General features: G+C 36.3%; 3 protein-coding genes across 9 annotated transcripts in view; all 3 read left to right on the top strand.

The window, feature by feature from the left end:
* The window catches only part of PGAP1 (post-GPI attachment to proteins inositol deacylase 1), a 39,642-nt gene extending 32,020 nt beyond the window's left edge, over window positions 1-7,622 (top strand). For 4 of the 6 annotated variants that reach the window (XM_049798252.1, XM_049798518.1, XM_049798606.1 and 1 more), the window contains 2 exons: window positions 51-155; window positions 1,018-6,037. In XM_049798252.1, the coding sequence (XP_049654209.1) occupies window positions 51-155; window positions 1,018-1,156 (244 nt within the window). In that variant the 3' untranslated portion in view covers window positions 1,157-6,037. Of the gene's footprint in view, window positions 1-50; window positions 156-1,017 lie in introns of all 6 variants that reach the window. The other 2 variants (XM_049798340.1, XM_049798433.1) reach the window with 2 other exon arrangements.
* The window catches only part of LOC126053268 (splicing factor 3B subunit 1), a 647,576-nt gene that overhangs the window by 223,862 nt on the left and 407,804 nt on the right, over window positions 1-15,910 (top strand). The window lies entirely within an intron of this gene.
* C1H2orf66 (chromosome 1 C2orf66 homolog) lies at window positions 133-15,325 on the top strand. 2 transcript variants are annotated; one of them, XM_049800459.1, is made up of 4 exons: window positions 133-155; window positions 12,459-12,603; window positions 13,525-13,725; window positions 15,047-15,325. In XM_049800459.1, the coding sequence occupies exons 2-3, from the start codon at window positions 12,481-12,483 to the stop codon at window positions 13,705-13,707; spliced, it is 306 nt and encodes a 101-aa protein (XP_049656416.1). In that variant the 5' UTR covers window positions 133-155; window positions 12,459-12,480; the 3' UTR covers window positions 13,708-13,725; window positions 15,047-15,325. The 2 variants fall into 2 exon arrangements, with proteins under 2 accessions (XP_049656416.1, XP_049656331.1); XM_049800374.1 differs by lacking the exon at window positions 133-155 and adding an exon at window positions 10,570-11,889.

Genomic DNA, 15,910 nt, shown 5'->3' with positions numbered 1-15,910 from the left:
ATTTGGTAGCCTAGTTTAGAAGTAACATGCTTTTTAAACCATTTTTCCAGGTACAGTGTTAGACTTGATCCTGATCCATGCAGATCTACAGCTATTATCCTCGTATGCATTTTAGAAATTCTCATGAATTCAAGTACTTCTGAAGTGAAATCAAGGTACTGTAGCCCAACCCCCAGTTTTTGTTTTCCTGCTTCTTTTGTTACTACTTCCCTTTCTGTGGTAAATCTTAATTTATGCAGCACAGACATGTAAGTGTTCAGCCTACATAGAGATTCATAAACTCATATGGCTAAATCTTAAAGACTGGGTAAAATGCATGCAAATTACCTGTAGTTCAGCTAAGTGGAGAAAATCACTGGTATTTACCACATGGACTTAAATGAAGTATTTGCTATCTAAACAATCAGTTGCATAAAGACTTCTTTAACAGTGACTTTTTCATTGACAATTCATTGTATCCTTCCAAATGTTGCAGAATCCTAATACATTTAGCAATTATTGTTAGAAAGTTACAAGGAAAAGTGAATTCTAAAGCATTATAGTTATGTCCTTGTAATTTCCCCTCACGGGCACACTCGTGGAAATGTAACATGCTTTCTACCGGATTAAGACGTTTTGAGCACTTGGTTTTGCTGACAGGTAGAGCCTTTCTTGTTCAGATACAAAATTAGTGCCTCATGGAAGACAATAAATAATAACCAATGTAGTTTATCCTCTTGACCGGTACCTGTTAACTCAAATGATCTAAAGCATTAAATCTTTCTTTGTTACAGAGAACTTATTTCTACATTAATATAAGAATATTCTAAAATGACATTTTTTTTAGCCTTTTTGAATAATTGCTCTTGCTTATGCATCAGTTGTTAGTGCCCATTATGCCTATTTGTTCTGTTTTAAAAATGAACAAATCCTTGAAATCTATAAATTATTTTTCAAAAGAAAGTGAAATATGGTATTTGTGTACTTTCTGCAAGTATGGCTACAAAAATGGCAATTTTTTTTTTTATATTCTTACAGTAAACTCTTGAAGATCGCAGCCAAAGTTCCACTCCCTTTGTCTGTTGCAATGTTGGCCTTTGGACGAATGCATTTATACAAAGTACCACACTTTGTAACCCTTTCTCTTCTTCTACATGTGCTGTGTTGTATTGTGTAATGTTCATTATACATAGGAAGAACAGTGCAGCCTAGAAACTTAACACTGGAAATGGGGCAAATTTCAACAAAGAAATGCCTCTATTAATATCATCAGTAGTTTACATTATGTGCGAAAGAGGACAGAACTGTGAATACTTCATGAAAAGTTCGTGGTTCTGTTCATGTTGCTTAGAAAGCTTTTTTATGCTGTTTATTTCCTGACTCTGAAAATTAAGTGAATTAACTATGTGTGTGTGTGTAAGCACATAAATCATATTAGTGTAACATCTCAATACTCTTTGCCTTTGAGACACTTTGATATTTCACTATACTTCTTTGTTGAAACAGACTTTTTTTTACTCACTATGCCATACAGTGCGTATGTTCTGAACTTGCATCTCTTGCAGATCTAAAATATGCTGGTTAAAACTCAATACATTTCAAGCACACTGTGACTATCACAAAAATACACGGCCAAGTATACTTTCAATCATTTTATGCTACATTTAAAAGCTGCCAGTTGTGTCTAGACAAACTAGAATGTACTGCTTATATAGAACTGTTATTTCTATCAAATCATTTGTTCAATCAGTGTGAGTTGAACATTTGTGAGATTATTGAAAGTCTTACACATTTTACTTTTTCTGAGAGTGAGAAAACGACAATATTCTGTGTAGCTTTCTATTCAGGAAGGATACCAGCAGATTCATAAACAATTTGCTGTAATGTTGTTTTAAAACATTGCCAGTTTTCTCTGGAATTTTGTCAATTCTGAAATTACTCCTTGACCTTGTCCGTATGTAGAAGCTAGCAAACATTGAGGTATGGTGTGAGTTCACAGTGCAGTTGCTGTACTGCACTGTTTCCAAGCAGACAAGGCAGGGTTTTTTTCCTATTGTAAATGGAGAATCAACTGTCTCATAATAAATGTCTATAAGTGAAATTAATGTGGAATAGTTGCAACACTGTAAATTCATGCCCTGCCATACAGTGCTGACTTCTTCACGTGGACAAACTCTTCGTAATAATGGGACATACTGACCATAATTATTAGCTCTGTATACAGTATTATCTTAGTGCCTAGATGCTACAGTGACTGCCATTTATAATAAAGCCTAAATTAGCTATGTGTAAGGAATTCTGTCCCCTGGGTATGTGTTTTGCCAACAGAAGAAATCTCAGTAGCCATTAGGTTAAAATGATGTATTGATTCTGTGTAGAGATGAGCCTACCAGCTGTCTCCACTCCGAGGTACCCATTATCTTCATGTGGAAATACTAGACCAGCTCAATCGTCTTACATGACTAATAAGAGGTAATCTGCTACCCACAGTCAATCAAGTATATTCTTGATACAGTAGTACAGCCAGCCTGACCCATTAATTTTATTGTAGATCATTAATCTTGCCTGAAGTGCCTCAGTTAGTTCTAGCGTGTTGTTAGGGTCAATTCATTTACGCTGGCTGGAAAGTCTTAATTCACACAGTGACTCTCCAAAATGAAGGGCAAATGTGAAGTAGGCACCTGTTTTGTCCGCTTATACACAAGTCAGCAGTTCAAGCTATCTCTAAGTCATTAAAACTGCTTTAACTGAGTAAGAGTATTGTAGTTAACCAAACCACTGTCACTGTTATCAGTAATCTATGTGCTGGTACTTTAGTCTTAACCTCTTTTAAAAAAGGTTGAATTATACATAGTGTTTGTAAATCAGAAAAGTTATTTGAATAGATTATATCTTGATACTTTCTAACCAAATGTATGCTACAGTGTGTGTGTATATATAAAAGATAATTTGTGTGTCTAAATATACTTGTAGCTAAATCCACCAGTTGGTTTAACCTAAAAATTGCTGTTCAGACATAGAATATAGTAGTTTTTCTGCTTTCAGATGGCTGTGAATGAAAGATGGTGGCAGAACTGCACTGGGGCTGGTGAAAGGCTGTCTGTGAAATGTGCAGGATCTAATTTCTGTGGAAGATAATTTTCCTTGGCCTTCATGGTTCTTTTGGCTTGCTACTGTATTTTACTCCTGATTTTGTTTTGCCATCTTAATGGGCTCTTTAAGCATGAATCCATTTGTTGGAGCTGTTGGTGGAATAAAATAATAATCAGAATAAGGAGAGCAAACAGTTTCTGCATGTGTGGTAGTTTTGATAGCTTCCAAAATCTGCCACAATTGGAAACTTCTGAATTACAGCAGCATAGAATAACACCAATTTTTTCATTTAATTATATCTTTGAAGCTGAGAATTGCATTGATAGTTATCACTCTTCATGAAATGGGTTACAAAATCTTGCATAGATTCCTACCTGATTTTCAAGTTGGGAGATAGGAGCAGATATAATCCTGAGTCTGAGATGCCGAATGACAGAATTTATCACATCTCCCTCAATGCTCCTTTCTCAGAGATGATTTACCTTCACTGGGGAAGGAGGGGAAGTCTTACTGCTACTTTGGATTTATATGCATTCTGTGTCATTTGCTAGATGAAAACTGTTATCAGAGATGTGCGTCTGGATTTTACAGTGATTGTGGACTGTGTAACTTCAGCTGTTTGAGTGATTAGGTGTCTAATACCAGCTAGATTTTCTATATAATCAGTAGAGGGGGTGGGATTAGAACAAGTCCAGAGAACAATTCATCCTGTTCTAAGATACAATGAATGATCCTACTTGCCATTCTGAAAAAGACAAGATTTTATAACAGTCTAAAATTGTTTTGCAGGTAAAATACAATGATTGTTTGTTGTTACCTTCAGAGAAGAGGCTTCTGTTATAAGAATTTCTAGTTCTGCCACTGTTCACAATTATAATCTCAGTAGAAATGTCGTCTAACCCACTACAAAGACTTTTAATTGTGTGGATGAGGAAGGGTAAATATTACTGAAATATCCTTTATTATGAGTAGGCTGCATTTATAAAACAGCTGTTGGCAAATATATTGTAATGTCTCTTAGTACCTGTAAATTAAAATTCCAGTTTATTCTTCAAATTTTAGATTATCTAGACTGTGCGGGAGGAGACCAAGACACAAATTAGCTTGTAATCAATTAGGTCTTTGCTCTGTAAGGGAAGATTTCTATTAACATGCAGACCCAAATTCTGTTGTTCTCTCCTTTTTCAGAAGTTGAGGTATTAATTTTGCAAAACCACTGTTCTTCATCCATGTGGATGTCCACCACATTTAGATGGAGATTATGCCACATAATCAAGCATTTAGGTTGAGATTAAGCCACCTTTTTTTTTTTTTTTTTGGCTTGTACCTCAGGATGCATTCAAAATGAGAACTATTTGTGTGGCTATTTACTAATATTTTTTTATACGCTACCAGAAACAGAACAAAAAAAAAACAGGATAAGAACCTAGACTACCAAATGTCACTAATTTTAGGTACAGCATACATGTACAGCTGAATCTTTGGTAGGGGCAAAGCTTTTAGTGACATCTCCGTACCCTGAAATGCTCTTGAAGTCTATAATCTTTTCTGGTTGATATGATCAAACCTGTGTTCCTCATAGTCTTATGATGCTGCAATCATAGTAGCTACACCTGTAGCTAACAGTTCATAAGAGGTCTATATTTGTCTGGTAAGGAAAAACTGTTACCTCTTAACTAGAATTACCAAATGTACATTGAAACCGAATGAATTAATGTTGTCCAAAGGTGGTATTTTCAGTTTTGATTTAGAAGTTGGTTGTGGGTATGTCATGTTTCAGCATCCTGTTAAAAGGGAGATTGTGGGTTTTTTTTGTTTTGGTTGGGGGTGGTTTTTGTTTAGTTTGTTTTGTTTAAAACAAAATTTGCAGTAAAAGGAATTTAAGTTAATTTTATTTCTAATATTTAGAGTTCCACTGTGATTTTGGTTTTGAGTAAGCTGATAAATGTAGCAATTCATTCAAAAATATTAATTTGCTAAGTTTTAAAACAAACAAATGAATAACACAACAAAATCCTAAACAGTGTAGTAGTAATATGCTGCAGAAAACATAGAGACTCCCTGTATTTCTAAGTGAACTCTTCAACTATAACCTAATTGGGCTACCTTTTAAACACAGTGTTTAAAAAAATAAAATAAAATGTATTGATACTTAAAAAAAACAAAAAGCATTGTTGCATATGTCAATATTTGATACAAAGTCTAATTTTCCATGTGTTTGCCAGTAACAAGGTTATGAACTTGTTACTTGACTTTTTTCTGAAATCTTTTACATCTGCTTTTAAGCTTTGTCAGGACAGAATAAAGTCAATTATGTGCCTGTGAATAAATGTAAACATTTGAGAAGCTTTCATCTGATCAAGTTTATTTCAGTACAGTCATGAGTGTGTTTAGATTTTTGTGTTAATCATACTGAGAAAAAACCCAGCCATTTACAGACCTTCAATACTCTTGAGTTACTGAAAATGTTTTTGGAAGCAGTTATAGTGTCTGTACAATAATTGTGCTGCTGTTTTAAGTCACTAAGCTACTAGAAAATTGTTAGCTGTAAAACAGACTAAATTCTTAATGCTTATTTTCCATTTTGTGATGAATGTTAGTCACTTAATTTACAGCTTTGGCTCTCTACATCTCTTTTTTCTGGGAGATAATCAAGCTAGCTTTCATAAGCACTTAGCACTGTACTGTAAAAGGTTTTAAAACTTTCATCACCATTCCTTTAGGGGAGACATACTTTTGTCACCAAAGCTGCATGCTGTTCTTGTATACCTCTGGAGATGTGTGCCAATGAATGACAATTGAAAACAGATTCTTTTTTATGTTAAAGTAAAATAGTTTTTCTACTTTTTTTTTAGAGCCAGAAATCTGCCCAGTACCTCAATTTTTCAGGTATCTAAGCAGGTAACTTCCTCAAATATGTGCTTATTGCCTTGTAGCATGAAAACCTAACTCAAAGCTGTGATGTTTTGACTTCAGTTTTGCTTAAGATTTAAGGTGTCATTCTGCATTCTTAAATGCAGACAGATTTTGCTACTTATGCTGTCATCAACAAATCTTGTAAGCATGGCCTCTTTAAGTTATTGGCAGGTTGCATTCTAGATTCTGTAGGAATCTGTGTGGTATCAGAGCTAATTTTAGGTCTATAAAAGTCAGGAATGGCCCACAGAAACTTGTTATTTTGCGGCACATCATTCCAGTTCCTCCTTCCATATGTCGTTATCCTTGGTTTGCAGTATCCTTCCACTGTAGTACAAAACATAATGTTCACAGTAATTGTAGGTACCATGACTGACCTAGTGAAGATACACAGCAGCTGTCCTGTAGACTGTTTTTCTATTGCAGTTTCACATGTTTGTTGAAATACCAGCAAAGACTTTTTTTCCCTCCAACTTAAATAATTTCAGGGTATATATATATTAAGTATCAAATGTGCAAGTATGTTGATGTTTAGTTTTATAAAATGCTAAGTGCACTATTTCGGGATCAATTCAGGTTTCGGTATTTTCCACTTATGTCACTTGGAGTGTGAAAACAGTATTTGAGACTGCAGCACCTGACAACTGAAATATTTTACCTAAGTCTACAAGTAGTAGATGTGACATAAATAATTAGAGTGCCAGACCAAAATTGAAATGTGAAATTCCTCACTGTGACTTTAAACTTGTAGCTTTCTAGAGCAAGAAAAATACTGTGCCTTAAACCAGTAAATGAATACACTCTTAACTGTAGCCTATGGACTTCTGTAGCCTTATATTTGGTTTTTGAAGTTGACCAAAAATATTTGTGTGGATCATACTGAAACTTGATTTGGGACAAATTATTAATTATTAAAAAATTATTTTGACCCTCTTTCACTGCACTTAGAGAAATGAAGATTTTATGACAAGTACAGTATATTTGTGGTTTGGAGTCACACCAACCAAAGTCAGAAAGCTTTATCTGGCCTTAATTTCTCAAATCTTTCTACTGTGACAAAAAGAAAAATAAAGAAGGAAAACTAGTCACAGATGTCTGTCTCAACTTCCAAGTCTGTGTGTCAAATTATTTTTAAAAATTTTGTTCTTTAGTTTCTTCAAAATAAAAAAATCCTCTAATTGTAGTTTAAGCAAAATATTGTGTTTCAATCAATATCTACACCAGTGTGAGAAGAAAACTAGATGGGGGTGGGGTTGGTTGGTTGTGTTAAATCTCCAGAAGTTTTGAATAACAAATTTTACTTTTTAGTAAAAAATATTCATATATAAAACCCTGAAAGGTTTTGGGAGGGGAAGGGAAAAAAAAGGTTTATACATTCTGTTCTTCTCAATTCATTAAAGAAAACCAGAAATAGCCAAGATCTTAAAATCTTGTTTTGATATAGTAGAAGGATTTCTTATGTATGTTTCTTAATATGAAGAGCTCAGGAAAAGCCACCACTGGCTTTCCTTATGCGTCTCTACAGGATTCTTTGTATGTTTTTAACAAATCCCCCAAATTCTGACTTTTCCCCCACCTTACTATTAGTACTATGTAATACTGAATCTTGAATAAAGATGCTATCTCAAAGCTTATCATTGGACTGTGGATATTTAGATACACACACAAAATGACTGCCTGTCAGCTGATCACAATAATTGTTTGAAGCAATATGAATCAAAGTTATTAACCCTGTTTTATTGAGAACTAATGTGAACTGGGCTGCCATAATGCTGCTGATGCTGTGGCGCAACAGAGAACATGCAATTTTTGTGTCTTTCCTGCTACTTCCTTCTGTATGTTAGTTTAGGACTTTTAAAAGTTTTGTCCCAGTCACCTAACCTTCTCTTCTTTCTTTTGTGATGATGATGTTTCAGTAATCCTAGCCATTGTTGATTTCCTAGCTACAGGAATTAAAAGTATTAAAAGAGAGGGCATAACTACCTTTAAGGCCTTTATATATGATGATTAATCCAGGAAAACTGTGTAACCTAGGCCTAGTAATTTGATTCCCTTCTTACCTTTTAGTTGGTTTTCCAAGCACAAAGACAGAATAATGTTGGCCAAAATACCTGTTTAGGGTAATTGCGGGGGAAGGAGGGGCTGTTATTTGTTGTGTTTTAAGAGGACTTAAAACTTTGAAGACCATGTATGTAATTTTTTGGAAAAATCTGTCGCTTCACAAGCAACCTGTCTTACATGTTTTTACCTCTTCCTCTGTTTTCAGTTCTATATAGCTAGTGTAAATCCAGTGTTGTAGGTGGAGCTAACTCTTAATTTTACATCAGGTAAAATTTATCCTTCAACAGGTTTCTAGAGATATTGACAGGGTCTTATTTATAAATGTTTAAATAATGCTATATTAAATTATTGTGCTTATTAAAATGTTTATAACTGAATTCTCAGATACAGGTTATGCAGTGTGTGATAAGCTTTGGCAAAGTCCTTGTCTTGTGAGATGCTGAGAAAACCTTGGAAAATAGGTATTTTCAGCTAATGTTGAATTTGCTGAAAGCTGAAATCTCAGAATCTTTAAAAACTGTGCTTTTAGATACTGGTACTTTTTTGTTGAAGTTGAGGGCAACTTGAGTGGGAGCTACTCTAGGATGTTTGTATTTTGTTTGGTGGTTTCCCTGTCTGCAGTGTATATTTCACTTTTTTTTAATTTGTCTTTTTTTTACCTAAGTGTGCATGATTTAAGAGTACACTGTATAGTATATGCTCTGCTAAATAAACACTTCTGTATATTTTTGTATGGTTGCATTAGTACAAATGGTTGTAATTCACAAAAAGTGCCACTTACCAGTCATACTCTGTAGAGTGTTGTGAATGTCACCTGTATTTCTGTTGTACAAACACGCTAATGAGTGTTGTAATGAATGTTTGCCTTTAGTCTTTGCTCAGGTACTCACGTGGAGCAGTTTGGTGCTTTTCCTTCTCACTTGTAATACTTGGGATTCTAAGCAGAAAATAAAAACAGTGAACAAAAGCATTGTGGTTAGAGCAGTACTTTAAGTATCAGACACTTTTTTTCACATCTGGAGTAGAATACAATAAAGATCATAACTGATGAAGCTTGTCTCAGTATCTTAGCTCATGCATCTGAGGCTGTTATACCTGCCTTGCTATCATGAATGGGAAATGCAATAAAATGGAAAATATTTGGTGAATAATATAGTTTATATAGAGTATCATATGTATAAAACTTGTTCTTGGCTAAACTAATTAGTTTTAAATTTGCCCTTTGTTCTAGAACAAGATTTTTACCTTTTTGAAGTAACTGGCATGAAACTGAACAAGCAATGCTATGAGCATTTTCAGCTTCAGTGCAGTTTAATTCAAACATATGAATATTACTTACTGTGCCATAAGGGCTATATAATTAGTATAACCACTTTAAAAAGATTTGATTTACTGAAGATATGTGTCTATATACATAATTTATCAAGAAAACCTAATGCTTAAATTTGGCCGCATTAAAAAGGCAGCACACTGACATCTGGCTTGGAAAGCATTTGTTAAACTAGCTACTGTTCTCAAAAAAGGATGCAATTTTGTCCAATCAGTGTAACTCTAATAACAGTATTTTAATATGAATGTGTTCCGCTTATATTTGACTTTCACTGAAGGAAAGAGCTATAATGAAATTATCTTTAAAAAAAACCAAAACCAACTCACACTACAATGAGCACTAAGTCTGAACAGAGTTTTACCTCAAGCAGTTTTTCAAACACTTAGCTCAGTAAGCAAAAACACAAATTTGTGAGGTTGGGGTTTTTTTTTAAGACAGCTTACAGAAAATATATGCTAATTGAATCTCTTGCATATCTGCATACTTCATCAGTCAACCAAACTGCCTAAATTCCTACAGTAATAAAACTTGTTAATAAAAAATAAATCTGCAGCTGACTTTGGTATGTTTTACTAGCTGAATATACTGCATAACCTCCAGGGTTTTTTTTTTTTATAAATAAATTAATAAAAGAATTGAGGGGAAGAAAACTGCCTGGTTTTCTGGCCCTTTTTTTTTTTTTTGTCTTTTATTTTTCTTTTTTTTTTTTCCTTCTAAATAAGGAACTAAAATCTAATCCCAAACTGTAAATCAAGCCTTTTCCCCTTCCTGTCATTTCCTCTGGAGGAACATATTTCTACTTCTGGTTGATTTAGAAGGTAAATTATGCAAAACATTAAACTAGAAATAAGTATCTACCTAGAAAAATCAACAAAAAAAGTTCCCTTACATTGGGGCCTGCCTTTTTACAAGTTCTTCTGTTGCTACTGCTGTTCTGGTTCTTGATGAGTCTATGATCTGGAAGTTGTCTATTATGAAAGTAATGGATGAGTTTTGGATGGATTTTCTTTTATGGGCGTGTGAAATTTTTTTTTACTCTAAGTCCGCAGGATAATATGCAAGCTGGATAAGTTGACTTGTGGTTTAACGTCAGCCAGCAACTAAGGACCATGTAGCTGCTTGCTGACTTCGCCCCCCCCCCCCCCCCCCCCCCCCCCCCCCCGTGGGATGGGGGAGAACTTGGGGGGGGAGGGGGGAAGAAAAAGTAGAACTTGTGGGTTGAGATGAACACAGTTTAATAGGTCAGAAAGGAAGAAAATAACAATAATGGTAATGACAATAATAAAAGAATTGGAACATACAAAACAAGTGATGCACAATGCAATTGCTCACCACTTGCTGACTGATGCCCAGTTAGTTCCGGAGCAGTGATCCACCCAGGCCAACTCGCTGGCTGGGCATGAGAAGCTGAAAAATCCTTGACTTAGTCTAAACACTACTTAGCAACAGCTGAAAACATCAGTACGTTGTCAACATTCTTCTCATACTGAATCCAAGACATAACACTATACCAGCTGCTAGAAAGAAAATTAACTTTATCCCAGCTGCAACCAGGACACTTGTATTTTTGTATGTTACTGCAGTCATGAAAATAACACTGCTAGGATTTTGTTTGCTGTGTTGCTAATGATGTTTGGATGTCCACAATGTTGCCTGCCTGGAAGGGTGGGGTTAGGTTTTTGTTTTGTTTTCAAAATTTAAACCAAAGAAAGATGTAAAGCTTCTAGTCAGAAATAAACAACAGTAATCTGGAGTAAGATAATGGCCAAAAATCTTTAGTTTTAACATGTCTATATAGAGATATATTTTATATGATACTAACTAAAGCATCATCTAAATAATGGAGAAGAGTATAATGAAATTATAAGCAAAAAAACCTCAGCAGCTTTGAGATGAAGAATGCTATGAAATAAGGCCAAGGTAAATTAGCATAGTCCTTGCAGTCTTTGCCTTAGTTTCTAGTCTGACAGGAGGATATTAACTGCTGATAAAATCAGGGTAGGAAAGCAACACTTCCATTAAAATGTTAAGATTTTGGATTTTGAAACAGACCTTTCTTTTCTCTCTCTCTCTCCAGCATCAAGAAAATGATCCATATCTCACCTTGCTTGAAAACCATTCAGCCAGCTGTAATTATGTTAGTCACCATTCTAGAGATATGGCTAATTACTTTTAATTAAAAGTAATATTTTGATACAGCTCTGCTATCTCTGTTGGGAATTGTTTTAAACTTATTATATGCTTACCAACAATTTTCTGTAATATGGCTTAGGGAGGAGGAATTTGCACTGCACTGTTCAATAGCAACAGGTCTTAAGAGTATTAAGGATGAAATTCTCAAGAGTCTTTATGTCATGGATGGAAATGGAATCATTACTGTATTTTTGAACTCCTGCTAACGTCATTGACACCCACCTACAGTCCACTAGAAATATAAGTGCAGAGATCCGTTTGTTCACAGATTACAAGGAGACTAACCAAGAAGGGGCAAGCCAGAGCCAAATTCACTGGTAAGCTTTATTTTAAAGAACATGAAAGGGAGATTTGTTTCTTCCCTCCCACCCCTCCCCCCCCCCCCCGATCAGGTTGTGAAATGGGTCTCTAGTATATTGTACCAGGCTGTATTATTATTGCACTTATTAATGTATGTAGTACACTCTCATTTCATGCAATTTTTAAAATTGAGGTATCTGGATCTCAAGCCGTATTTTTGCATTCACCTTGGAGCCCACAAAGATCTGATGCTGTAGCTAATCAGCCAATGAAAATGGCTGTATGTAATAACAAATGTAAATTAACAAATGTAAATATTTTCTGTTAAATGTCATACTAGTCCCTCTCAAAAAGAGAATTGTGTCTAGAAATAGCTGTGGTATGGGAAATGCTTCTTTAGAATAATTTGTTCTTCCTAGTACATTAGTACTAGGAAAACAAAAAAAAGTTAACAGCACAGTAGGCAGATCTTCCGGCCATGGATAAATTATTTTCAGCACTCCACTGGATTGTCATACTTGCTCTATTTGTTACCAGTGACAGCTCTGTAGGACTTATGGAGCCTGGTTCATTGTCCTTCTTACAGATAGTCTATTCATCTCTTCAACATGTGGAAGGTGGTACTCCTGGGTCTATATACAGTATTGGCTGTGAGAGGATTGGCAAAGGGTGCTCCTTTCCAACCAGAAGAAAAATGGAAACCTCTAGATAACCCTAGAAACAGAGACCTGGTAAGGAAATGCTGCAAGAAAGATAGCATAAGTTTTGTGGGTTTTTTTTCTGTTTTCCATCATGAGAATTTTTATCTTCCAAATTTAAAGGTAAAAGGGGCCCATTAAATGTAATGTTAGTAACTGTGCACTTTGCATAGTCAATAACCACAGCTGGTTGAGCATTCTTCAGTCAAGATGTACCCCTTAACTGAAGAGACCTTCTTGGTGTGCAGTAGTGCATAAAACTTCCTTAGATCTCCATCCAAACATTTTCAAAATGTATTTTGATTATACAACCACTTGTTTTATGAAACAGAAGAGGAATTATTATTACGTTTCTCTCTAACGTGTACTGTGTTGCTGCATGTTGTTTGATCTTCTGGAAGTACAAACAAGTTTGCATCTGATGCGTTGTCGTGAACAGTGGCTAAAGATCTGAAATTTAATTATAGCTAAGAAAATATCACTAACGGAACATTTGTAAGATCTTATAAGGAATTTGTGAAGGAAAAAAAATTGGTTTCCCACAATTTTTCCTCACTTAAGAAGCATTAATTTCTACTTTTAAGTGATCTAAGGGGCCTGTTCAAATCAGCTGCCCACTGTTGTTAACTCTTGGAGAACGTTTCTCTTCGAGAAATGTGTAACAGAACTGTATTGTTTGCCCTCAGCAAGGGTTTTGCTGTGCCTGTTTTATAAGGGATACAGTTTGAACCCTCTGTGGTTCAGTGGGGAGCATAGATGATGGACACCACATAAGGTGTACAAGCCATGGATGAAGTGGACATGTCTGAATTATATTGCCTGTATTGTACCAGTTCATGATCAAAACAGAGGATTTCATCCCACATAGGAACAAATATTACATCTACTTTGTGTCAGTAGAAATACTTAATCTCCATTGGGCATGCTCTGTTTTCACATATGAAATATGTTCAGTTTTTCAGAACGCTCCAGGCTTATTTTTCGGGCAGGGGTCTTGATCTCAGAAAGTTCCCAGCTACTTTCACTATGAACAATGAAGGACCAAGGCCTGTCATGTTCTACTCAGACCCTATTGCTTCTGCATTTGCAGATTATGAAGAAAGAAAAAATTCTTTTCCAAATTATTTTAAAGGCTGAAAGATGCTGCTGACCAAGGTAAAAGAAGATGCCTTTATCTCTAACATTGTTACATGTAACCAAGTGAAAGATTTGGATTCAAGTGATTCTCATTTCTGTCTGAGTATGAAAACAACTTCTTTTTCAGAGGAAATTAAACATGTAGCACCTTAACTCTTGCCTGAAGTAGGTTTAAAATTCTTGAGGCAGAGATATATGACATATTTACTGCTTTGGTAAAATAACACATGGTGCTTGTGCAGAGCTATATAGACCACGCCTTCCTTTCTTTCTTTCTTTCTTTTTTTTTTAATTCCTTTTTCTCTCTTTTTTTTAATGTGGACAAGAATTCTGAAAAAGTACAGAAAATAGATAATGCAGGTTTTACTTAAGTAACTGATATCAGTAAAATTGTCAATTGAGACTAGTCATTTTCTGTGATATATGTATATTAAGAAAGTTAATTTAGACATAATACTGCACTAACAAAGCATACATCATCTTTTACATCTTTGTCCGTTCATGCTGCTTTCCTTATTTCTACCACTAAAATTGAAGGTTAAGGATTGCCAACTTATTCACATCTCTCCATAAATATGAAATAAAATTGAAGTGGGTCAAGCTTGGATTATTAATAAATCTAGTCTCAGGTTATAGCAGGTGCTGCTTAGCTATTCTAATCCATGCATAACCATACTCTGTAACAAATAAATCCTTTCACACCTCATTTTGAGAGTCAGTGAATACTTGCAGTTCTGAGGAAAGGTAAATAATTGTTTTCTACCATTTTACAAATAGGTGAAGATTTCAGTAAGTTTTGAATTTAAGCATTTTGGTGATTTACCTAGTATCTCAAAGAGATTAATTTGTAATCAATATTCAACTTCGGATTTTTAGCTCTGTCCTGCTCACTGCCTCCTTAAGTACATTTCTTTTTGTAATCAAAAGCACAGCTCCACTATTCTTATTATCACGAATCATAATGAAGACTGCACTCGAATTTTAAAACTAAGTTCTTTTTGCCAAGTGTTTGTGTCAGAGGGAAAAAAACCTCAACACACAATGAGTAGTGTGCTTGATAAGTAAATGAAAAGGGACTTTAGAAGGGATGGTGTAGCTGTACTGCAAGTTACAGCAGCAGTGAGAAAATTACTGGTGGAAGTAATTTGTCCTACATAATTTAGGATGATCACGGTAGTTCTCTTCAGTGTTCAGAACTGTTCTCTGGAGGTAGAGGTCTGCTGGGCTCGGGTGGGGTATTTCAGCCAGCGTTACCAGGACTTGGTTTGGATTGTACTCTGGTTGCATGTAAATATTTATGTATTTGTCTCACATCCTTTTTTCCCCTCTCTTTTTTCAGGCGTTACATTTTGAACTTCATGTGAAGTGGTAACCTTTACAGCAAAATATTAGTGTTTTGACTTTTTAACAGTTACTCGACAACTTAAAATTTTCCTCAGGATCACAGTTTTCACCTATGGAATCTGTCGTCATGCTGTATTTAGCACACATGCTGTCTGTTAACAAACGTGTTATGTTTGGCTACTACAGTTTGCCTAGCAGAATTGTGTTTGTTTAAACGTGAATAAACGAGGAGTGCAACTGCGTGCTTTTAACTGCCGCTACGCGTCTTTGTTCGAAGCTGGTAAATAAACGTTACCCTTCAGTTTATTCGAGCTAGACGTCTTAAGGTGTTTTGCCGCAAGCTTCCAGACACCTCTTTATCAGAAGTCTTCTGGTTCCCGGAGGGAAGGGGGGAAAGGCCGGCGCCGGCGGGGACACCTCCCGCCCCGCGGGCCTCACGGCTGCTCGTCCCGCAGCCCCAGCCCCTCAGCCCCAGCTCTGGCCGTGCCCCTGTCAGTCAGTCATCTGTACCGTAACCGTACAGGAAGTGAAGCGGCCCTGCTCACGTAAAAAACGGCACCCGTTTCCGGGGCAGTAAAAGATAACCTGACGCTACAGTCGGGTCGGTAAGAGAGGAGTTTTCCTCACGCCTGCTGCCATGAGGCCGCTGGACCCTCCGAGGCAGCGAGCGCCGCAGCAGCGCCTACCGACGCGGCTGCCCGGGCTCCCCCCGGGCTCGGGAGAGCCTCCAGCCCAAACCGCGTCGGCTGCCGGCTCCCGAGGGGCGATGCTTTCCCCGCCCCAAGGCAGCGGCGCGGGGCGCGGGGCCGGGCCGGGCCGGGCCGGGCCGTGGCGGCGGCGCGGAACTCGAGCGTGAGGG

Source organism: Accipiter gentilis, chromosome 1 (assembly GCF_929443795.1).
Source record: "Accipiter gentilis chromosome 1, bAccGen1.1, whole genome shotgun sequence".
In the NCBI taxonomy this organism is placed as follows: Eukaryota; Metazoa; Chordata; class Aves; order Accipitriformes; family Accipitridae; genus Astur; species Astur gentilis.
The sequence above is the reverse complement of the archived record's forward strand: the minus strand, read 5'-3'. Positions and strand labels throughout refer to the sequence as shown.